At 37.9% G+C, this 24564-nt stretch overlaps 1 protein-coding gene across 1 annotated transcript in view; it reads right to left on the reverse strand.

The window, feature by feature from the left end:
* Positions 1-1400: 1400 nt before the first annotated feature.
* The window catches only part of EIF3H (eukaryotic translation initiation factor 3 subunit H), a 93875-nt gene continuing 70711 nt past the window's right edge, over positions 1401-24564 (reverse strand). The window contains exons 3-8 of the mRNA XM_048286805.1: positions 18432-18599; positions 16832-16931; positions 15257-15406; positions 7018-7138; positions 3684-3816; positions 1401-1663 (exon numbers count right to left, since the gene is read on the reverse strand). Of these exons, the coding sequence (XP_048142762.1) occupies positions 1566-1663; positions 3684-3816; positions 7018-7138; positions 15257-15406; positions 16832-16931; positions 18432-18599 (770 nt within the window). The 3' untranslated portion in view covers positions 1401-1565. The remainder of the gene's footprint in view (positions 1664-3683; positions 3817-7017; positions 7139-15256; positions 15407-16831; positions 16932-18431; positions 18600-24564) is intronic.

Raw genomic sequence — 24564 nt, forward strand, 5'->3', positions numbered from 1 at the left:
TCCTTCTCACATTTACGTCCTCAATCTTAAACAACTAATTCAAAACACACAGATTGTTTTTAATCTGTTCCAAGTATTTGTTTTGCTAACTTTGCAGACCTCCTAGTACATTACTGCTGCTTCCTTCCATACACAGGAAGCTCCAGAGTCAGTCTTCTATTCCCAGTTATCCAGAAGATCATTTTTTCTCTCTTAAATGTCTCAGCCTAATTATCTGCTCCTACTTCTGTTCCCTGGTGGTTATTTTGGTGCAAGGGAAAACTAGAACAATTACCACAGTTTGAATATTTTCTGTATAGGAAATGAAACTCAATCATGTGGCACTGTAGTAGGTTCACTGTATGAAAGCTAACACAAAAAAGGTGCCCAAAGTTTCCAGAGTAAAAGATCAGCCTGGCAATCTGATGGATATGTGAAGGTTAAACAAAATTTGCATGCATATTTACAAAAATACTGCAATAACTATGGTTTAGATTGGAAAATGGGAAATTCTTAGTCTAAACCCCAGTTTTCACACACTTAGGACTTTACAAAATATTCACGTTAGAGGCTGAAATATTCCATGCTAGGTCCATATTTAGAGCATGTTATTTTAAAATTCATTCCTTTAACCATTTTAAGCTCTTGGAATTCAAGACACAATGACACACAAGAAAGAACTCAAGGAAAAAAAGAAAAGAGGAAATCATGACAGCAACATGTGTGAGTTGCCATGTACTAAATCTTCAACTTTCTTGTTAAAAAGATAAGTAGCCCAAGTTCAGGAATAAAGGCTCATCCACATGGCAAAGTTCCTGCAGAGAGGGATGCTGCTCTTTTACACTGCACTGGCTGCTCCAGCTACTTCTGGGCTTTCTGTCGTGAACAATTCAGTAGCATCCCTGGATTACACAGAATCACTTAGGTTGGAAAAGACCTTTAAGATCTCTAAGTCCAACTATTAACTGGTTTTCATTCCAGTTCTTCATTCCAGATTCTGATTTCAACCCAGTTGGTGGCAGCAAGAAGAAATGGGAACAGAGCACAATATGATAGGGACCAGTCTCCACATCGCACTGGTTTTGTGTGTTCTGAATGTGAAGTCTAAGAAACATCTGTGATACAGAAGCACCATTGCACCAGTCTGTCCAAAGAGATTAAAATAAAAATGAGCAACTGCCCCAAGTGTCTAGCACATTACAGTTGTAACTTCTCAACCAAAACTGGGAAATCTTCAATTTCTTCTCTAAGTCAGTTATACTGAACATTTGTAATATTTGTTTTTATTTCTGACTCCAAGTTAAATAAAACCTGTATTATTCGCTATGACTAAACGTGAATAACTGCCAAACCTTTATAAAACCTGAGTGACCACAGAAAATTCCAGTTCAATAGGGCCAACAAGTAAGAAAATACTAAAATATTGTTAAAATGTGCCTTTATTTTTCTTATAGGAGAATTCTACATAAACCAAGCTGACTCTGTTTTACAAGACTTTTCTTCCAATATAATAAATTTTCAAGATGATCATGAACAGTGTAAAGCTGTAAATAACTCTTCTTGTTGAGGGCTACAGCAAAGTTTCTTCAGTTGTTGTAATCCTGGAGAGCCTGAGCCATGAAAAGCTTGCCCAGGTTCTGTGCATTGAACTCCTTAATATTCTGGCAGTAGGTATTAATTTGACCTGTCAAAAGGAAAGAAGAGTAAACCCTTGTCAGTTTTGAAATTCAGAAAGACACCCTAGAACATAATTTTTCAAAAGCCAATGTGTGTGAACCACTGAGGATTTATAGAGAAGCCACTAACTTGGCTCCACTACTCCACACTTAGGACTTTTACATTTTCAGGATGCCCAAATAGGTTTGGGAAGAAAAAGAAACTAAATCAGGAGAACAGGTAAACTGGTATGCTCAAAAAACCCCTTAATTTTCCAGCAACACTGCATATACTTTCTGAAAATACATATGACAATAAAAAGAATAAGCAATTCTTGCTGCTGAACAGAAACCTCAATCACATTAATTCTTCAACCTAGCTTCTCTAAAAATTCTACAAGACTAAATTTCAGTTCCGTTCCTATGCATATGCTCTCTCTATTAAAATATTTTAAACAAATATTTTGCAGCAGCAGATTGAAAATTGTGCCATTTCTCTCTGACATTCTGCTAGCCATTTTTTCCACCTAACATTTCACTTTATTTGCTATTTCAAAAATCATCAGGGTATGAAGATTTGTCAGTGCTTTACAGATCAAACGTGCCCATCAAAACATTTTTATACTCTTACAGCAACAAGTTATTTCCCTTGTTAGCTAGGAATAGCAAAACATGAAGCCAGTTTAATCAAAATTAAGGCTGTTTAGAAGGCAAATAAACTCTTGATTTAATGCTCTATTTGAAAAGTTTTTAAATGCCTCAGAGACAAAAGAGCTAAGTTTTATTCTTTATCCACAAACTTTACTTCATCTAAGTTGATGTGGATGCTTTCAATTCTTCCCCTGACTATGGTAAAAGAACAAAGAAACTGCTCTTTTCCTTTAAGTATAATAGTTTTCAATTCTTTCTATCATAAGGGGTGACTCATCCTAAGTTTGCACTTTCATAAAACACACATCTACACACATACACTCTTCCATTGTATTTATAAACTATGCTAGAGCTGAATGTTTAAATACTTTAATGCTGCTAGGATTCAGTAACTGCTAAAAACTATAAAAACAATAGGGTTTTTTAAAAGACTCTGTAAGGAATAATAAATCAAGAGCATTGTTTCTTCTAAAAGCAGAACTTATTATCAGTATGAAACTATTAAATGTTAAAATAACAATCTCTTGGTCACTTCAAAATTCAGGTAATTCAAATTCACTTTTTTTTTAACGCCAAAGCACTCTTTGATGTATAGTACATTACCAGGATTTTGAATTTCTCTCAGTACAAAACAAGGTGACAGCTATTTTATCCAAAAAGCCTGCTACAGTTAAACAATCTGCTTTCTCGTGACATTTTCCAAACTTATTTTGCTTAGCAGGGCACCTAGGTTGTCTGCTCTCTGTTGACACTGTGAGGTCGCAGGTATTTTTACCCTTCCAGGAGGCACAGAACAGGCACTGATGATGGCTATGCCTGCAGCCCACCAGTGAACTGACGAAATTGTGGGGTGGTATCTCTAGCTATCTATGCTTTGTTCCCATTTATACTTTCCCTTACCTGGGGGTGCAAGAAGATGGAGATAGTTTCCCTACATCTCTGGCCATATAAACAAAGAAATTATCCCCACTCTATTTGAAACTAAAAGCAAAACTTTCTCAGCTGCTGCAACAGCCAGCTCAAACCTAGAAATGTTATCAATAACTTGGGTCTGCTGTAAACTGCTCTGAATCAGAAATTCCAGCCTGAACAGCTTATTCCTGCTTCTTGTCTGTACAGCTCCCGAATTTCTGGAGCTGAGGGAGGGCATGAGTGAAGGGAGCAGTTACACCCATTCCTGCAGAAAGCCTGCCCCACAGAGCATTTCTCCATCTCTCCTTTAAAATCTCAAATTTGAAATATCAAGGATAGGATTTGGAATGCTACCAAGCCAAAATATCACACCATAATGGCAAAGGTAATGAAAAGTTAAAATGCTTTCAAAGGATACAACTGCACTTTTTCACAAGCAGACATTCTTACGTTAAAAGGTAAGTTGAAAACACTGCTAAACATTACCTGCAATAAGGAGTGACTCCATTCTTGGAGGTGGCTGTGGTGGTTTAAAAAGCTTATTGATGTCCTCCTCAGGAAGAGGGGGCTCTCCTCGGCTTTGACGCTGGATATTTTCTTGCTGACGTCTCTGTTGATACTGAAAATAAAACAACAGAATCAAAATGCAGCAGAACTTACAAAGCTGCAAAAAAATTTTCTTTTCAGATATTTTCAACGAACCAGTAAGTAAGTTTTAAAAATTATATTATTCAATGCAATTCAGGTTACTACAAACAATGCTAATGCAATTCACAGTTTATCAATTCACTGGCAACAAGGCATTCCCCATCCCACACACTGGCACCTTAAATAAGTGAGAAAATGGAGAATCATGTAGTACTGAGGTTGTGGGGTTAGCTTTTAAAATTTTTCAGAGATAAATACTGTATCTGATGGAAAGAATAGAGCATGGTTGATAAAGGCCTCCATGGCCCCACACAATACAGAACAGAAAGGTTGGAATAGGTAGGTATAAGAAGCCACTACCTCAGATAGTTACACAAACCAGAAATTCTCCATTTTATGCAAGTTAAAGGTCAAAACAATATTAATGTGAAAGGGGAAGAGAACTTGATTAAATAAGGTGCTTTAAGCCAAAAAATATTAAAACTAAACTGAGAACAAAGTGGTGGCTGAAACCAAGCACAATGGTTCAGTTCTCCATTAATATAGCAGAGTAGCAGCTTGTAGAAATTATTCTGCTATATATAAAAACATTTTTTTCAGTACTTCTCTTTGCCATATAGATTACTCAAACTTTATAAAAATTGAGACTAACGTTTCTGCAGCTATCAGATAAACATTTGTTCTTGTGAAGTTCATAAATTCAAACACTATGTGAGATTTCATACTGTATGTGGCAGTGAGGATTTAGTTATAAAGTTTGTCTTCAAAGTCCTCATACTCAACACAACAAAAAAGTCTTTAAAACAAGGAGGCAAAGAGTACAGAGTGTTTTCTCTCACTTACTTAAATGTATCTGTGATCCAATGAGTTTGAAAACAGTTCTTACTTGGTGGCATAATCAAATGAAATAATTTTTTTCCAGTAGTAGTGACAAATACATGTTTTTGGACAATGTTAAAAATAAAATCTGAAATGCCCATATTTGTATGTGAATTGCATGTAGTTTCTTCTTTCTTTGCATTACCCCATTCACTTCTCAGCAGTCTGCCTATTATTCTTTATTGAAATGGCTTGCTCTTAATCACAATTGCTCCATTTCAGAAATGAAGTTACGACCACTAAGTATGCTGCAATGAGCCACTACTAAAGCAGCTATAGTTAGTAAAGAAATTGAGACACCATGGAACCTACTTTGCTCTGCTTTTCAAAATAAATAGACCCCCTTGTTATTAAGAAAAAACTTTGAAGTAGATGCCATCTTTCTATTCCAACTAGGCAATAAAGGAAAACAAATTTTCTGAAGATAACATGAAGCTTCTATGTCCTTGGAAATAACATAGCCAGGACAGACCACTGATCATGTGCTGCTCCCCTAAAATATTCCCTGTTTACTTATGTAAAAAAGGCAATTTTGATTCTAAAAGTCAGTGATGAAGCCTTTCACATAAACAACAGATACTCTTTTTAATAATCACTTACTTTGTGTAGCAATACCTGCAACATTTTATCTTAAAAGTGATCTGGCCCATTTTCAGTTGGCCAATATTGAATCTTGTCATATCTCTGTCTGCTAGATTAAAGAGTTCCAATTTATTCTTCATGCAGGTATCTCTTGAGTAAGCATGTAATTTGATAACTTATCACGTGATGTGAATGCTGTTCACCAAAATCTTCTCTCCAGGCTTTCAAATAATTCTCATAGTGCTTTTTTCCAATTTACCACCATTCTCCTACAGTCAGACACAGCATTGCTTTATCTGTGCAGCAAGAGCAAAGAAAGTAATACTGCCTCCAAATCACAGAATAGTTAAGGTTGGAAGGGACCTCTGGACGTCACCTTGGCCAACCCTTCTGCTCAAGCAGGATCACCTAGTGCTGCTCTCCACACTCAAGATTCTCTAATCAGACTGCTTTGGATTTTAAAGAGGCCCTTTGGCACCAGGAATTGAAAGTCAGCATCACCCAATCAGCATCACTATTTATTGATACAAAAATTACTAAAATGTCCTTTCCAACCAGAGAACAGTCCAACCTCTTCACAGTCCACTGGACTATGTTTATTTCTAGGTGCATGACTACATGTGATGGTACTAAGACACTGTTTGTTTTGGAACTAAACTTGCAGTTTCACCTCTTTCATTTACTGAATCTCTTATTCCTGTGTCCATGGTGCATTTATAAATTATTTTGGTTTACCATAAATCACTAATAAACATGTAAAATAGCAAAGAAAGCTAAATCCATACCATGTCACTAGAAGTGAATTTATTTGGTAATTGCCTATTGACTAACCTATTTTATAAATCTTCTCATATCGGGTTTGTGTGGCAAGATTTTGGTAGCAGGGGTGCTACAGGGATGGATTCTGTGAAAAGCTGACAGAAGCTGCCCCCATGGCCAACAGCAGCTGGGTCTGAGATGGACCCACCACTGGCTAAGGCCAAGTCTAACAGTGACAGCACCTCTGGGATAAAACATTTTGGAAGGGGAAAAGAAAGCCCTTAATGCCAGCCAAGAGAGAGGAATCAGAGTATGTGAGAGAAACAGCCCTGCAGACACCAAGGTCAGTGGGGAAGGAGACTCCCCTGCAGCCCACGGTGCAGAACATGGTGAGGCAGCTGTGCCCCTGCAGCCCACAAAGCAGGGGAGGAATGTGAGAGGACCTAGTCCTGAGGAGGAAGGAGCGGCAGAGACGTGTGATGAACCGACCACAGCGCCTATTCCCTGTCCCCCTGCACTGCTGAGGGGAGGAAGGAGAGAAAATTGGGACTGAAGTTGAGTCCAGAAAGTAGGGAGGGATGAGGGGAAGGTGCTTTAAGATTTGGGTTTATTTCTCATCACCCTACACTGATTTGATTGGTAATAAATTAAACTAACTCCCATACGTCAAGCCTGTTTTGCCTGAGATGGCAACTGGTGAGTGATCTCTCCCTGCCCTTAGATCAATCCATGAGACTTCTGTATTTTTTTCTCCCATGCCCAGCTGAGGAGTGATAAACTGGTTTTCTGGGACATTTGGTACCCAGCCAGGGTCAATGCACCGCACTGCTTAACAGGTGTATTTTTGAAAGATCTTGCTTAGATCCCAATTCATCTGTCTTGGATAACACAACCCAAACCATATTTTGTGGGGAAAAAAAAGCTCTCATTCAGGTTTTTCCATGTTACCAACCTGGTGTTTCTGCTGCTGCTGCTTGCTTACATTCCTCAGGTAGGTATTGTATTTAACAATGTCTTGGCTCATCTCATCCACTCTGTCCATCAGCAGCTGCAGACTCTTCCCAAGGTGATTACTGAAATATGAGAAATATTCATGAAAGATTAAATTTACTACAAAAAAGAAAGATTTTAAATTAAAAATTCATTCTGTCTCTTGACCAGTATTTCTGCACTAACAGCACTATTTGCAAATTTTTAAGTTCCTAATTATCTTTGTTAAAATATTTATTTGATGATACTTTACATGGCATCTCCTCCTCTAGCATCTTTGTCTCACTGCAAATACCAAGTTTAAATGTTCTGGTCTTTCCAGGAACCTCCAAGTAATGGAAAAACAATACCTTGCATGAATTTACAGTTATTAGAGATGCAGGTCACACATCTAAAAGAAGAAGTCTGACGCTTTTGTGACATACAACCCAAGCAATGTTCCAGGAGATGTGTTCAAAGAGCTTGGTTTCAAATGACTACTTAAAAGTCACTACTTGAATTTGGTTTTTCACAAATTTTTAACTAACCCTCTGTTAAATATTATTCTGAATAAGAATAGTTAATTATTCTTCAGAACTCCATCTCATTAAGTAGTCTATCAAACCATGCCTGGAAGTTCAGCAGACATTGCTTGATCCTAGCTGTTGAGAGGGAGTTCTGCGCCCAGTCCAGCCAGCTCCACATTCCATACCATAGGCAACATGGAAGCAGCAGGCTGGGCGCATCTAGTTCCAGTTATGTGATCTACTGCCTTGGCCAGACAAATGCAGTCTGTTAAACAACTTTTATTGTTACCATTTTTAGCAATGGATTCAGTATTTTGCAGGAATGTTCAACTTAAGGTATACCTTCCAAGTCAAAGTTTTGGAAGTTTTTAGGTTGGTGCCCATGGAGACATCCTCCTAAATTGTGTTTACGGGGTAGAGCAATGAAAGAAGGACACTGTCTGCTCTCTATTGATCCCTTTGATCAGAAGCTAGTTTGTTGGCTCTGATCTAAGCCTTACCCAGTCCTGCTTGGCTGAAGACCAGCAACTCAAAAGCTAAACTCCATCCTTCTCTTCCTCAACTGAAATCCACTAATATTCATGAGAGGTTTTTTCCAATTAAAACTTCAGTGCACTTCCATGTCAGAATCACATCCTTCAATCACTGTTTCACCATGTTATCTGAGATTCTCTCTGTCTTTCACAATGCTTTCCTATAATCCTACAGCCTATGGACTGGAGAAACTAACTGGAAGACATAGGCATAAAGTAAAAAGAGAACCACACATGTAATACTGTGCACATCCCTCTGTAAGTGTAAATTACTCCCCAAATCCATAGAACTCATAGCTGGACACAGAAGCTGCACTTAGGAATACCTGCAGAGAACAGAGCCTGCAGACACCCTTATCTCTGAGTGCAAGGACAGCTGTTTCACTCACTGAGCTGCTCACTGAACAAAGGGCTGCATCAGGAACTTCAGACCACAATTTATTTACAAGCCAGAGTGTTAAATCTCACTTGCGTACAGAGGCAGATGGTGAGGAGGATTTCAGCTGCACAGCAGCAAGAAAGGCGCCACTATAATAATTATTTTTAAACTTCTTGGGGTTTTTTTTTGGTTGAATATTTCAAGCACATGATATTTAGAACTGTGGAATATTGCCATGGCCAGGGGCATGCATGTTTCCAGTTTTTTATAGAGTTTATATTGTATGGAGCTAGTGTTAGAACTGGGTATTATCAGAAATGCCTGTGTAGGTACACACTAATAGCCTTGTAAGGTATGTGCACAACAGAAATTATTTTACAGATAGTGTCCAAGTGAAATATAGCTGGTTACAAAGAATGATTTTATGTGAATCTCTTTGGGACCAGCTTAGCACAGCAGAGTACAGAAACAGAGAGTTATTGTCAGAAGTTGCAGTAACACAGTGTTTGCTCTCATTACCAGGGCAACAAAAAACAGATAACTTAAACAGATGTGAACTGAGACATGAAGTGATAAGTATGCTGCAAATACAGGACCAGCTTTTTCCTCAGTTCTCATATAGCTGATACCCTTTTTTACGCCATCTCTTAAAAAAATAGAAAGACAAATAGGAAGCAGTTTGTAAAAACGTGTACGTACAATGTTTAAGAAAGTTTTATTCAGCTGATGTTTATTCTGGTAATTAGGAAGTTGGATCACATTGCTCCAGCCCGTAACACTCATCATACGCTTAATTAGCCCAAAGGATCCTTTAGACACCTCCTTACCTTGTGCATTCCCTACAGCAGATCTCAAAGATCATACTGCCAAGTACCTAAATGCATCAATACAACTTAAAAAAAAAAAAATTAAAAATATATCTATTTTAAAAAGGGGTGCCAGTAAGAGCTGCTCATATCCTTATCCTCACTTCCCTACAAGGCTCTGTCATAGTCAAATGTAGACAATGTGGAGCTCAGCACTTGCATTGGCTGTTGTTCTGGGAGGATCAGTAATAAAGAAACTGCAATTTCAATGGCTGCATTTCAGTCAGCAGATTCAGCAAAAGAGTCAATTAAATTGAGTTTACATTTAAATTAGCAAGTAATGCAGACCAACAGGAACAGATCTATAAAGCAAAACAGCTGGTGCTGAGAAACCAATGTCCATGCTACATGTGTTTGAGGGGGTTCTTATCACTACTTCTGACATGGTCCGGTGATCTAAAAGTGGCTGAAGCACAGTAATTATCCTCCCAATGCCTCTTTACAGCTTAGCTTCATCTGAAACAAATCAGGTCTGAGATCACCCAGTGGTGATGATCTGAGAGCACTCTTGAATTGAACTAGAAGACAGCTCCACCTTAAGATAGCACCAGGAGACCACAACTCCTCTGTTATCAGTGAATCTTCTTGGAAGAAAACTATCAGCTGCAGAACTGCTTTCATACTAAGCATCACAAATAAATCAGAAAAATTACCTGCCATGTGGATTCTTACACATCTAATGAAGAATAATCTAATGTGAGAGCACTCCTTCACCAGAACTGTTACCAGGATCATGGACCTGTAAGGAGTGACCCGTAGAACTTCCGGAAATTTATCATTTGAGACTTGTGTAGCTTAGATAGCATAATCAAAAATGCCCAAAAATGACAAACACATACAAACTGTCAAAGGGAAACTGTCAAAGCTTTTTTACATCATAAAACAGACTAGAAACTATAGTCTGGAAAGCAATTCCTTGTGCTGTGCAATTTTGCTGTAACAGCCTTACATTTGATGGGGTATAATTCTTTACGCACAAGGGCAGATATAAGATCAGGTCATTGACACATGGATTACTTCTGATTCCTTGTTTAACAACTATCAAATACAAGGGTCAATTAATTCTATGGGTGAGAAGTAGAAACCTGTGAGCAGAGTAGCTTAATCTGCAGATAACACTCACGGTCTTTCCTGTCTTGTTCCTCCTGCTGGCAAACCCTGCAGTTGGCAGTGATGCAGTCCAGCAACAACAAAAGGAGAAAGCGACAACTGAACATTTACTGAACTCACAGATCACTCACTACACAAGGGCATCCTCTTAGGATACAGATCTGACTAAGAGACCTGAACGTGAGCCTTCATCTTTCCCAGGGAGTGCTCATACCACCAGACCCTCCCTTTGCAGATAGATTTTAAGGAGAGCAAAGGTGTAGTTCACTGCTGCCAGCAAAGGCAGTTTAAGAGGTTCCAGCATCAGCATCTTCTTGCCTCTCCCTCCTTGCCCAAAGGTTACAGCACTCTGAGCTATATGGAGTCAGCTGTTTGCGTGGGCACACTTCAAACCCTTTCAGTGAAATAGTCTACTGTAAATGCAAAAACACCCCCTGTTGAGGTTTCTTTCTTTTTTTTTTTTTTTTTCAGGGAGGCAGAGGGAAAGGCTGGAAGGGAAGAGTGGGAGTCTGATTTTTTCCATTAGACTATTCCACAAAAGCTAGTTGTACAGCCATATTCTGAAACAGATGAGGGAATTAAAATCTTTGAGGGTGGGAGGGATGTAGAGATGAAATAGGGGTAATGGGGAGAAACGAGGCAAGCAGCTGGGACTGGAACCTCAAACTGGCTCTGCTTCTGTAGCATTCATAATGGGGAACTACACATGAAGCCCATATTTACTTCAGCATCTTTAATCAGAAAGGGACTCCAGACACACTTGCTAAAGGTCTGAAACATCCAAAATGAAGCTTCAAGTCAGACACCCAAGCTTCAAAGAGAAGCAGCAGTTCCTGTGGCTCCCAGTGCCCGTGCCCTGCTCATTGGCTTTGCCTGTCTCTAGGCACAGCTCCCGGGCCCCAGCTGGCACAGCCCATGAACCCGCGCTGGCCCGGGGGGCTGCATCTCTCTGTTCCCCTGAGATCCGAGTCACCGTGCTGCACCCAGGCACTGAATTTTGGGCTATAACAATTCTGAAGCTGGAGATGTGCAAAAAAGACGGCCCCCTAAACTTGCCTACAATTACCAGAATTGGACCCCCTCACTTATTTAATTGTGTTTTGCTTGTACTATAGCTAAGGAAGATGACAACAAGAACAGCAAGAGGAAGGGTTAGAAAATGCTGTATCTGCTGCTCATTTTTTCCACTTTCCAACAGCTCCATTGAGGCCCCTCTCAGCGACTGCTTTTTGGGAAAGGTGCCATCCTGTACAGCATTTTTCCTCCTGGTGGGAACAGCGTTGGGTGGATTAGAGAAGTACTGCTGGGAAAAGCACATCTTTTTGATTAAAAATTTGTAAGGTACATTCCCACCACTTAGCAGAACTTCTTTACATCTCAGAATTTCAGCCTGAGTTCAACCTGTGCTGTTTAAGAGGATTTTGTTTGAATGAGATACATAAGTCAAGAATCTTGAGTTCCATTCCATTTTCTATTCTGACTTTGATGTGTGCCTTTGGGCAATGCATTTACTCTCTCTGTGTCAGGTTCCCCCATCTGCAAATTAGAGATTTTCATAATCATCTTAATAATCCATTAAGCACATTGAGATTTTTGAACAAGCTGTGCAATGCATAAAGGTTAATATTGTTTTCAAAAGCCAAAGCAACCTTTCTTTTGTCACTTCTACAAAAATACTGCATCTGATGTTTGAAAAATATAACTGCCAAGTAGATGTTAGTGCAGTAAATGTTCAGCACATGTTTGCTTCGACTGACGCACACTATTAGAAAAATTGCTTGAGACAAATTGAGATATTATAGAACAACCCTATTATGAAGCTAGACCACAAAAAAGCTCTTTTTAATTTAAACTAGATCATCAATAGAACACGGAAGAGATGGATGAGAATGAGAAAGTTGGTTGTAATTATTTCTCTGAAGATCTGGAACATTATCTGACAGGATTTTAATTCTCGAGTCTCTATCAAAAGACTGGCAGCTCTCCAAGGTCTTCAAGACATTTTGGTCCTTAAGGGTAGCAGGATAACTGAGTAAAAGGCCTTTACTTGCTATTACTTGCTAGCCTTGTGCTAGTCTGCCTTCAACTTCTTTGCCTAGAGTACTCGAGTCAATTCACATTTCCCAAGAGAAACACAACTTTATGTCCAAAAAAGTAAATTACTATACACAATTATCACAAATGTACTTCAAATGCAGAAAGATACTAAAGTGCAAGCAAAGTACCTCAAATAGGTAGAGCTTTAAATTCAGACAAGGTGGGTGGCTGAACATGTGAAAATCTTGATGAAGCAAACTCTCCAGAAGAGAAGAACTATGGGTAAATAATTTTATTGCCAAAACCATTGCTTCAGAGAGTATAAAAGTCCAGGGATGCTCCCAAAGAGCCAAGGAAGTCCCCAAAAGCCCAAGAAACCTGAGACTCCAAAGAAGTAAAACAACAATGAAAACAAACAAAAAAAACCACTACCACCATCAAAAAAAACCAACAAACAAACAAAACGCCCCCCCAAACAAACAAAAAACCAAAACAAACCAAAAAATCCCCACAATCAAACATAACAAACTTAGAGAAAACCCAAAAAATGAGGCCAAAACCAAAAAGTAGCTTTGAAGTTACTGTCAACAACAGCAAAGTTAAGTGAGGAAGATGTGCACTAAAATTGAAAGTTGTTATCTGAAATGTTTTAGCCTAAACTGCTGAAAGACAAAATTAAGGAAACATGAAAATAAAAGTCCACAATAGTGGGGGTTTGAACTCCCTACTTCAGGTAATATACGCTTTGACAGAGTAACCTTTGTAGCTGAATTCAAGTAAAAACTATCTAAGTATTTCAGCAGGCAGTACAAGTCACCTAACCTTGAATAAAAAAGCATTAAAATACTTTAATTTGCTAGCTGCTTTGCCAGTTATACCAATGTAAGATACCATTGAATGTAACATGCCTGCTAACTAAAAGCAGCTATCAAATATTAAAAAAAGGACAAATACAAAAACCTCCAAACAACCCACTGGAGTAATTTCCAAAACTTTCTCTCCTTCAAACCAAGCTAAGCACCTTAAGTTCCTCAAAGAGACCAGGTGAGCTTGAAAAATCTGCCAGGAAAGTCTGTCTTTAATTTTCGGCTGGTACTTCTCTTGTTCACCTCTCATTCCCTTTACCGATACAAGGACCAACACAAAAGCCTGTCTTGCACCAGACATTTAACACCAGAATGGAAAGTAATTTGGATAGATCACAAATCACAGGTTTACGTCTTATGTAGTAACTGCTCTGTGCCACTGTCCTGACTCAAATAAAATAAATAAGATAAAAATAAAATAAATAAGATAAAAATAATAACTGTACAAATTACTTTCCATTTCCAGAATTGTACTGTGTCACTAGCAGCAGCCCTTGCTAGGATCCAGGGTGCCGGGAAGTCCCAGCCCTTTATACAGGAGCAAATCCAAAGAAACAACCAAGGGCAATGCTGTCAGGTCACCTGGAAACCTTCTGTATTCTCAGCACGGTCCTCCATTTCACCATAAAGTGACAGAGCTCACGAGGAATCAAATCACTGCCATTTCCTACATCCAGTGCTCACCCTCTCCTCAAATGGGAAAAGCTTTGTGATCTTTGACCAAGGAAAGAAAAGGACTTACACAATGCTTGCAGAGTCAAGCAGACTGAATATCTCGGCAGGAATTCTTCACTTCATTAATTCCAATGTACCAAGTAACAACTTTACTACACAGAATTATTGACTAAGTATTACTTGTGGCATTTGTAAATTCACCAGCAGAGTTCAACCCTATACCTGTTCTCTCTTGATCAATTTCTCTAAAAGCTATCAGATCCCTCAGAAAATCCACATAAGCTCAAGTAGAGAAAGTGGAAAATTTCTGCCAACTTAGGCAACATAGGGACCACTAGAAATATAGATCCATTAGCTTCAGCCTTAAATGGCCGGGGAGGGAGGGGGAGCAGGAGAAAAAAGGAAAAAGAAAAGAGGCCACTAGGATCAGAATCTTGGCAGACCATACCTTGATGCCAAAGTAAAGTGTTTTACCCCAAAAGCCTACTAATGAATACAACCCATCTTCTACATGCAATAAGATACTGCATTATTTTGTGTATCTCATTATTTTCGTCAGATTAGTAATAATCCAACTGTTTTGTGTTGCATAATATTTAAATACCACCAAATTTTTGATCATACTGCTAGAAGTCATGCCAACTTTGTTATCAAAAGTGTATTTTCAGGGCAAAGTGCTACAAGAAGAAAAAGTTATTCCTAGACAAAGTTATGAGAAGATCATTTTAGAAACTCTTAAAACAATTTCTGACATCATGAATGCTGGCTGTCATGACAATCAGTGGCATTTTTGCCAGTTTGTCAGACCCTTTATTATTTTACTTTCGAATTCATCCTGCTATCAAAGCAAAAGAAATGCAATTTCTTTTTTATTAAAATAATTTATGTAATTACTTAAGGAATATTTAACAAAACCAAATTATTTTTGCCTGAATTTTCTGAGTGCCCATATTTTCTTGAAGAAACACACTTCTGAAAAATTTATACATTTCAAGCACTGCAAGTATATGAGGATTACAGACTGAATTTAGTCCTTGAATCTAATGCTTCAGTTTTACCATGCGTTTTTTTCCTTCAGCAAACGAACATGAAGGGTAAAGTGTTAACCCCGTTAGAAGTCAAGGCAAAGCTTCCATGGACTGTAATGAGACTGGGATTTCACCCAAGGTGTTAAACTGTGGTTTGGGAAAGCGAATAAAAGTACATCCATTATTGTAACAAGTACTTACCTGCTAGCCAGACTGAGCAACTCATGTCTATCGGCTACTGCAGATTTCTTTTCCAGTTCCCACAACATCACATTGATCAGGTATGAATTCTTAATTACAATAGGCACTTCTTCAAACATGTTTTCATACGCAATATTTGCTTTTTTCAAGCTGTGAAAAAAGTTATGGAATATTTACTAATATAAACAGTAACTCTCTTATTCTCTTTGTTGAATTGTTGCTCCAACAATCAACAATTTTGTAAAAAGTCTTGATTTTCATAGTTTCACAATTAAACAAGAGTCGAGTTTTGTTAAGAAAGCATTTGCATGGCAAAACCTCACGTTTAAAAGATAAGGAAAAGCTCTAGGAAAAACTTTCAGAAGACAAGCAGCTGCCTTGCTTGCTAATAGATTACCTACATGAAAAAGCCTCCAGCAAGAGACTGTACTGACAGGATTAACTCTGCCCCTTCCAAAATATTTTACTGATTCCCCTGCCATCAGCGTTTCTTAAACAGAACTGAACAGTTAGTTAACACATGATGCTAAAACACCTTTAAAATAGTAACTACTACAATGAAAAACAATTTTCCCAATAGCTGAATAATTAAAATTTTTACTAACCAAAAAATAAGATTCACAAAATAGTGCATGTTTTAGAATAATTAAATTCTATGGTGAATATCAAAACAAAAATTTTCATGGTGTATTTTGTTACAATATTCACATAAAAATCTATTGCTATGGCTTTATAATAAAGTAAATAAAGTAGACAGTAATACCCTTCATAAAATCTGGAAATAAAAGCATGATCTAGAAGTTTCTAAGGAAATAGGGCTTTAACTTCTTTATATTCATACTGGATTTTGGAACAAAAACTTTTGCTTTTTGCCTCCCCCCAACCCTTCCCCCCCCCCCCCCCTTTTTTTTTTGACTGATCACAGATTTGTTTGTTCATCATTAGAGTTTTAGACATCAAGCAATGGAACGATTACATTTTTCCTCAACAAAGTGATTTTAACAAGGGCTTGCGCTTTTGCTGTTGAACACCAAGCAGCTGGAGGCAAAGGATGCCAACTAAGGCCTGCACTTGTATCAAGCAGCTAATCTTTTGAAACAGAGTAATTAACTATCCCATTTTACTCCAGAAGGTTGTGGCCACAAGGGGGAGTTAATTTGGAATAAATACACAGAGACAGCAATTCCAAAATAGCTGTTCTATTTTCATTCTGGAAAAAAAAAAAAGAGCTTTAAGACAGACCAACTATTTCCCTTCCTACATTTCTTTTTTCTACTTTTGGCTCTTTTCCAACATAGAGCTATACACCCTATGGTCTTTAGAGCACATTCACTCACTAGCCTTAAACCCAGTTTAGGTTCCACCACTTACAGAGATGCCCAGACAGCCTTTCAAGCCTTCTCAGCGCACTGTGCCACTGCACGCCTATCAATGCCCATTTAGGCCCATTTTCCCCAGCACACACTATTCATTACATGAGATTTTAAAATACAGTGTTCCATAATCCCGGGTACCGTTCTGCATCCCAAATAATTTAGCAAACCCTATGAGAAAACATTCTTTGAAGTTACTTACGCTTCTGGAGAGAAGTCTTTTTCTTTGCAAACTTCCATCAGTTTGGGAGTCAGCCTATATGCCTTCAGTGACAAAGACCCTTGGGCAGTCTTAATTGGATCTATTATTAAAAATGGAAGGAAGCCTATTATTACCAAACCCAGAGTGCCATTTTCATTTTAAATATCTGAATGACATGAACAGAAGGAAAATTACTAATAAGTCCTAGTGGAAAAAAAAATTAAGGCAACAAACACAGAAAAGATACTACAGCAGAGGTAGTCCTATTGTACTGCAATGTAAAATACAACAATATACAGTGAAGCCAATTACTAAACCTAACTTAGAGAACTTGAGGGGAATCTAGACCCATTCTACTCGTATTATTTCCCCATTAAAGGTCCAATTCACATTTTCTTTCTTCATATGAATTATCCACAGAACTTATGTAAGAGTGACCTCATTTTAAAAAAAAGAGTCTCCCTTCCAGTCATTCTGCCGTAAATTAAAATATTAATTAAACATCATTTTACACCAAAAAAAGAGTAATTTTAGAGTAGCAATAAGCTAATTCCGATCAAGTTGCCATGCTGCTTTGTGCATGACGATGTAACTGGTGTATACAAAGATTCATTTTGCCTTGACATACTCTGCTGAATTTAGGGGGAAATTTTCTAAACAAACTGTTACATTCCTTGGACAAAGAAGCTTAACACTTGCAGCATGATAACGGCTGAAGCATGCCAACACGAGAATAAAAGCTGTGTTAACATTCATGTTGTCTGAAACTTAACACAGTAAAACTTTTAGCAATCGGTGATAAAATGAAAACCAAAATAGACTGAAACAAGTGGAAAATTCATCAAGGTCTGATGATGCAATGTTTCCAGCCAATATAAGTATACTTTAACAACTTGTTCTTTACTGTAATCCAATTGTTAACATACTGAAACAATTTTGGGGCAGCTCATAAGATTGATCGTATTCATTAGTATTTTTTCTGACAGATACTCAGGACGTTACATTTACTTCTCAGCTGGAAACTATATGCAAGTCTGCCAGATATGGCAAACTGTGAGTGTTTGGGGAGGGGGAGGCTATAAAGCTGTTAAATTGCCTACGGTTCTGATACAGCACAGAACATCTGGTCTGGAGAGCTTGAGGAAACACCATTAAATAGGCAGAAAAGAAAAAAATCTTTGTGCTAAGAAACAGTCCAGGTTTTGTATGCTTCTGTCAGAGGTATAAAAAAACTTGGCAACTCGTGTGATGATTGGTCAGTCACGTACAGAGCCAGACACGCTAGCAAGCGGGGTTTGTTAGACATCTGGTCGGGTTCCACCAGCCCCTTCCACGAGGGAGGGGAGATGAAGGAATAAAAATGAAGCAGCTACTCCAGCATTCCAAAACGTACACATCAGGGCTCTGATAGCAAGAAAAATAAACAGAAAGAAGGAAACCCTGTCTAGACTTAGCTGCTGCTGAGGCTGCCGTAGACACAGGGTTGGTATTTACTCGAAAAGGCCTGCCAGGCTACTCTTACAGGCAAAAGACAGAATACAAAAATAGTAGTAATAATATTAAGAGGGGAAAAGAGTAATAAAGGAAACCTCATACTAACCGTAAATGAGAACTACAGACTCTTCAATTGCATGCTGGTAACTGAACTGGGAGTCTAGGAGGGCACGAGTGACAAAAGAGCCATAGTATGTGGACTGGTACCAGCCAACGTGAAGATGATCAATGTTTACGTGGCGAAGGCTTCGCATCATTTCCATCTGGTACTGAACTAGATTAAATAAAAAGTATGTTTAAAAAGTAAACTTACACAAACTGTATTTAAAGAGAAAGCTTGATATTAAATGAATAAATTGTATTTTATTTTCATTTTTGCAACTGCCTAGAAATTTATTTACTCACTGGACTGTCTTCATTAAAATCCAGAGTTTCCTCAGAGAATGAGAGTAAGACCAGCCTGAGTAAGCAGACTTTTTTCAGCTGCAGTTAATTGCTAAAGTGATCAACAAACTGTTACACATCATTTACAGCGTGCATTACCTTCCTCATTAATTAAAAAAAAATCTGATACTGAGTTTCATTAAGCAGTTACATTTTACCATTTAGTAACAAAGACTTATTGTGATTTAAGTTGCAATGCTGTCTGGAATTAGGTAACTTTTGGAATCAAAAGGAGAATTATTTAATGAGTATATGCAATAGATTATAAACTCTTGTCTTTTTCACAACATAAAACTACATTTTCAGTATTAGAGTTCGGGGAACCAGCTGTAGCTGTTAAATAGTTTTGATTGCATTTTTTTTTCCAATTTTCAACACTGTTTCTTCTTTTTAGGCATATATAAATGCAAAGGATGCATGCATGTATGTATTATTGTATATAATACACATATATCTATACACCGCAAGTCACCTTAAACAAGCAGAGAACATTTTTTGGTAAGGTTTTTTACACCAACAGCTGCAATGTTTCATTGTACCTACACATAAATTCTATTTCTATTAAATGCTTCATTCAAACAGATCACCTTCATGAAGCACAGTTCTATTCAGGAATATTTCACATAATCCCATCAAACAGAACAACACACCTTATCACTTATCAGACCATTTAAACAGACACTGTGCCTTTTGGTTAAATTTAAAGAAAGAGAATTCAGTGTGATTATCAGATGAACCAACACTTGGAGCCAACTGACAGGAAATCAAATGCAATAACACTACACAATCCTTAAGTTTTGTCTGCAGCTGCAAAAATTAGAAAGATAACTAACGCACACACACACACACACACACACACACAATGCATTCATTTTTGGTTTATTTTTTCAAGGCTTCTCCTTGTACAGATGAAAATATGATACTCATTATAAAAGAAAGCAACACAAATTAATTAGACGCAGAATGTGGTACATTTTCAGACCCCACTTCATATCCTTGCAAAAGGGGAAAAAAAATCCAAACATACTGTTTAAAGATATGAGGAGACATTCTTCAAGACTGGACAAATATTTTTCCAACTTATCACTCACCCTTGCAGCACAAACTACATTCTGCAGTCTTGTGGCCCTTCTCATTAAATTGCCATATCTGACTGTATTTTTGAATACAGAATACAGAATATTTCTGTAAGTACACATGTATACTTACAGAAACCCTTGCAGACTTCTTCTATCAGTATATGCTGGTGATTGCATTCTATTTCATAGCATCTTAACAGAAATTACTTAAAATTTGTGTTTTATCCAGGGCACCACGATAATACAGCATCCCAAAACTAATACAGCAAAACCACCCAGGCTTCATTCTGAAATCCTCTAACACTCAACCAGTAAAGGAGAGGGCTGCACCATGTGCCTGTCTCTATACCAAGGCAAATCTGGAGATGCCTCTACACTCTTCAGGGCAGAAGAGTGCACAGTTGATCCAACAGCTATTTCCAAGTCAGAATGAAAACCTTCCCCCTTGCCAGACCAAAGCAAGCTCATTGTACTACTTCCAGAAACAGAGGCCAGGCTGAAGCTCCTTACCCAGAGCCCAATGCTTCAGCACTGAGTGTTTGTCTCAAAAGCCAAGCTAAGATCTAGTTTGTTGAAGAAGCTCAGTCATTTAACTTAAAAGGTTTTGGTGCATTTTTCTGGAGGTGAAGATGGTAAATTTCTGAATTTTTTTTTGTAATTAAATTTTTTTGTAATTAAAACAAGAACACAGTCCTCCTCCTGAACAAACTAGAAGACTCCTGCTGTAACCATGATTTTGAACTGAAGAAAGTGTATGGTCCAGTTATTAAATGTAGCTAGAATAAACTCTTTTGGTTAAAAAATGCTTTTCAAAGGTGTATCTGTGTGGAAAGCAAGTATGACCTGTTTTCACATTACTTGCTACAACATGCTAAAAAATGAAATTATAGTTAGATCCTTTGTAGCCAGATGAAGTCATGAAGAGGAAAAACTAGAAAGGATTTTCAAAAGCAGCTGAAAAGGACAAAGGATTTTGTGATAATTAAATGAAATTAAATGAAATGTTGCCTTTTAGATAGCTGAGCTAGACTGCTCCTTGCAGTGGCAATTCTCCTGTAATGGTGGACACTGTCAAAGTAGAGGTGGTCATGTAATGATGGGGAAGAGATACTTAGACATAGATTCCTATGAAATCATGTGGCTGATACATCCAGACAATTTTCCCCTTGAGAAGTGTAATAATCAAGAGCAGGAAAACATCCAGATCTTTTGCAAACTTGAATGCAGGCATATCATGCTCTTAAAAGTGTTCATCTGAGAGCTAACTTGTAACAAAAGTTCCAGGACAAGTTCTTTTCTTAAACACAGTACACCCAGCAACATGTAACTAAACACGATGTAAGAGATACTGTCCAGAAGAAAAAGGACTCACTGAAAACCATCCAGATTTCATGTCAGCAATTCCTCCCCTCATGACTGTTAGCAGTTAGATGATAATGAAGGCAATAGTGGAAAAAATGTCAAAGAACCAATAAAGCATCAATAGCTAACATCTTTGCCTTGGGAAAACAACTGCAGAAATTAAAACATGATGCAGTCCCCACCAGGGAGAAATGGAAACTCTTTTAACCAAACATATATATTTTATAACATGTATTAGTAGCTAGATAGCTCCTACAAGCTGCCAACTTGCACAAATGGGTAACAGCCCCCAAGTTGCTTTTGTTGATACTATTACCACTGTTTCTTTACATCGTTTCCCCAGTCTACAGAATATCCTCTTTTTACCTAGCACAGACTGGGCAAGAGCTTTCTCCTTGTATTTAGTACTCAGTCTCCTAGAATTTGGGACAGTTGTGCACTTTTTCTAATGAATTCACTGTTCCGTGTCACAGTCCTATCCAAGCCACTCTGCAAAGTTGACACTAAAAGAGCCACTAAGTCTGAGAGTGCCCAGAACTGAGGTGAGCAAAGAAAAGGGCAGGGAAACAGCCAGACCAGGATGCTTCCTCCTTCTCCCTCACATTTAACACAGTGTATCTACATTTTAAAACAAATTATTTGTTATGGGGTGTCCTTATGATGAGGAAAGCCTACAGCCGTGTTTGCACTTCTCAGTGGTGCTGCTTGCACTGAGAACGTGCAACCTCTGTCTCCTGAGCCATCACCCCTCTCCTGAGCGCCTTTCTGAGGTAGATTTTTATAAACAAAAGATTCCCTCTTCTTCTATTATTAAAAAACTCTCTCCTTCCTCTAAAATGGTGATTTGTTAGTTTGCAAAGAAATGGGGGGAGATTAAGGAAGCTAGAAAGCGTTACCATAATTTGTCTGAAGCAAATAAAGTGCAAAACTATAGGAGTGTTTGGTTTGAAAATTATTGACTTGTGTGAATTTGTATTACCAAAATGCCTGGACTGAAAAATCTTGACAGTAAACCTTATTACAGTAGTTTGGTGGGTATTTTTTCCCCTAAACCCAATTTAATAAATCTTGTAAAAGATTAAAGAAAAACTAGAATAACATGAAGACATTTTCCTTTTCTAGAAAGTACTGCCAAAATTAGAAACTTTATCTGGGGTTTAACATATAGGAGATATACACCCTGCCTTACAAAAAAAACCAAAAAACAAAAACCAAAAAAACCACAAAATAAAAAACATATAATATATAACATATAATATATCAGATACAAGGCCAAGAAGTTAACCCTGGGGCAATTCAGCCATGTTTTCTATACCTGAAAATATCCTTGGTCAATAATTTCACTATTTGAAAACCTAATTCCAGAATAGGACAAATCAGCTGAGGCACTGAAGAAAGGTCCATCATTATTCTAAAATGCAAACAAACCTAAGACCCTAGAGCTCAAAAACAACTGGCAAATGATACACGTTTATCTATTACTAAATTGTTTCTTTACCAACAAAAATTCATTAGAATTCACCTCTCACGGGGTCACATATGCATGCGCACACTGCTGAAATTTAGTCCTTGAATAGTTATTGTTACCATCAGAGGAGATGCATTTCAGCCTGGCCACATTCAGACTATCAGTAAATACTGTGATGTGAAACCCTCATCAGTGGTGGCCTGGAGACAATATATTTGATGACACCTCATCTGCTCAAGGCCTTAATTTCCAAAAGATAATTTAAGTTGATACACCTTAAGAAATGTGATTTTAACAGTAGCAATCCACATGCCTCCTAAAAGGCCAAGCCCTACTGAAGCGGAAGAACTTTGTGCCAGGGTTAGGTGCCATAGACTGACTGGTTTTATGCTGCTCCTCACCCAGCTTGCTGCAGTGGACCCTCTGCAGAGGAGGGAACAACCAACTCTATGCTACAAACCACTAACACCTGCGTAGCCTTCGGTCTGCCCTTCACAACTAAGTGCTTGTCTCGACTCATGGCTCCCAAATTTGTTCTTTAACTGTGCTCTAATGCAGAAATGACGTGTGCCTTCAGGAGGGCAGGTCACTAGTTCAAGAACAAAGTGGACCTTTACTGCTCCCTCACCTTCTACAGCCTCCTCAAAAAGACTCTCTGGAGGAGAATGAATCTGAGGATGAATATTATTTCCTTGAAGAATGCTGAGTACCCAGAAAACATATGAAATAAAACTCCCTAAAATTTACTCAAGACTAGGCATACTGTCCAAGGGAGACAGAAGTCCCTCAGAAGAGACAGCATCCAGTTTCTGTGCTAACACTTCTCTGAATTTAACTGGCAACATGAACATGGCACATTTTGGTTAATCTGGTCAAAATATACTGAAAAATAGCCACAATATTCCTTTTATAGCACCGCTGCTAATGTGGACAGTATTTTTGATGCAACAATTTGTCTGTTTTGAAGTGCTACCATGTGGTAGCATGCATACTGAACAAGTGCTATACACTTCGCAGCAGAAAAAATTTGGGTTTTTCTATACATATTAACTTTGCCAAACCACATGTATGCTTCAGACAGTATCTTCAATGACTAAACCAAGTTAGCAGATGCTAGTCCAAGGAACCAGCGTATGCATTTGAAAAGAAGGAAAATTGATTTATTTAATTTAATTTGGCACAGAGAATTATGGAGACAACAGATTAATTCGTTTCCCTCCACACACACAATCTCAATTAATTGTCTGAAAAACTATGAATCACAATAACTGCATCTATTGATAACAATTCCAATTGTGAAGATACAAATATAAGGAATACCACAACCAACTTGTTCTGGTTAAAAAATATGAATAAAAAGAATGAGCAAAGAGAAACAAGAATTCAGAATTAATTCCAGCAAAGGCATTGTTTTATCTGAAAAAGCCTTTAGACACTGTTGAAATACATTTCTCTGTCTAAAGTTTGCACCACATATGCATACAAATATTTACAGATTTTTATCTATGTCCAACCACCTCACACATACACACTTCTCCCAAGACAAATGCACAAGCTCAGTAACTCAACAATTCTTATATTCACAGAGAAAAAAAAAAATTAAAAGTAAATATTGCCTTCCTCAATAATATTAATTTCCTCCTCTGAAATATCAAGTCAGGGCGACAAAACAGTGCTCTATTTTATGCACTTTTGCTATACTGGGCTGAAAGCACCTGATCTCCTCTAAACTTGGAAGCTAAGCAGACCAGGGTCTGTAGGTAGCTGGATGGGGAAAAAAAATCACCTGAAAATAGGCAAAAGTCCAAGAGTCATAGTCATAAGAGCACAAAACTGAAAGCAAGTCAAAGGACTTAATTCAACCCCATTTTAATTGCTAAACTGAA

This window comes from Corvus hawaiiensis, chromosome 26, assembly GCF_020740725.1.
Source record: "Corvus hawaiiensis isolate bCorHaw1 chromosome 26, bCorHaw1.pri.cur, whole genome shotgun sequence".
In the NCBI taxonomy this organism is placed as follows: Eukaryota; Metazoa; Chordata; class Aves; order Passeriformes; family Corvidae; genus Corvus; species Corvus hawaiiensis.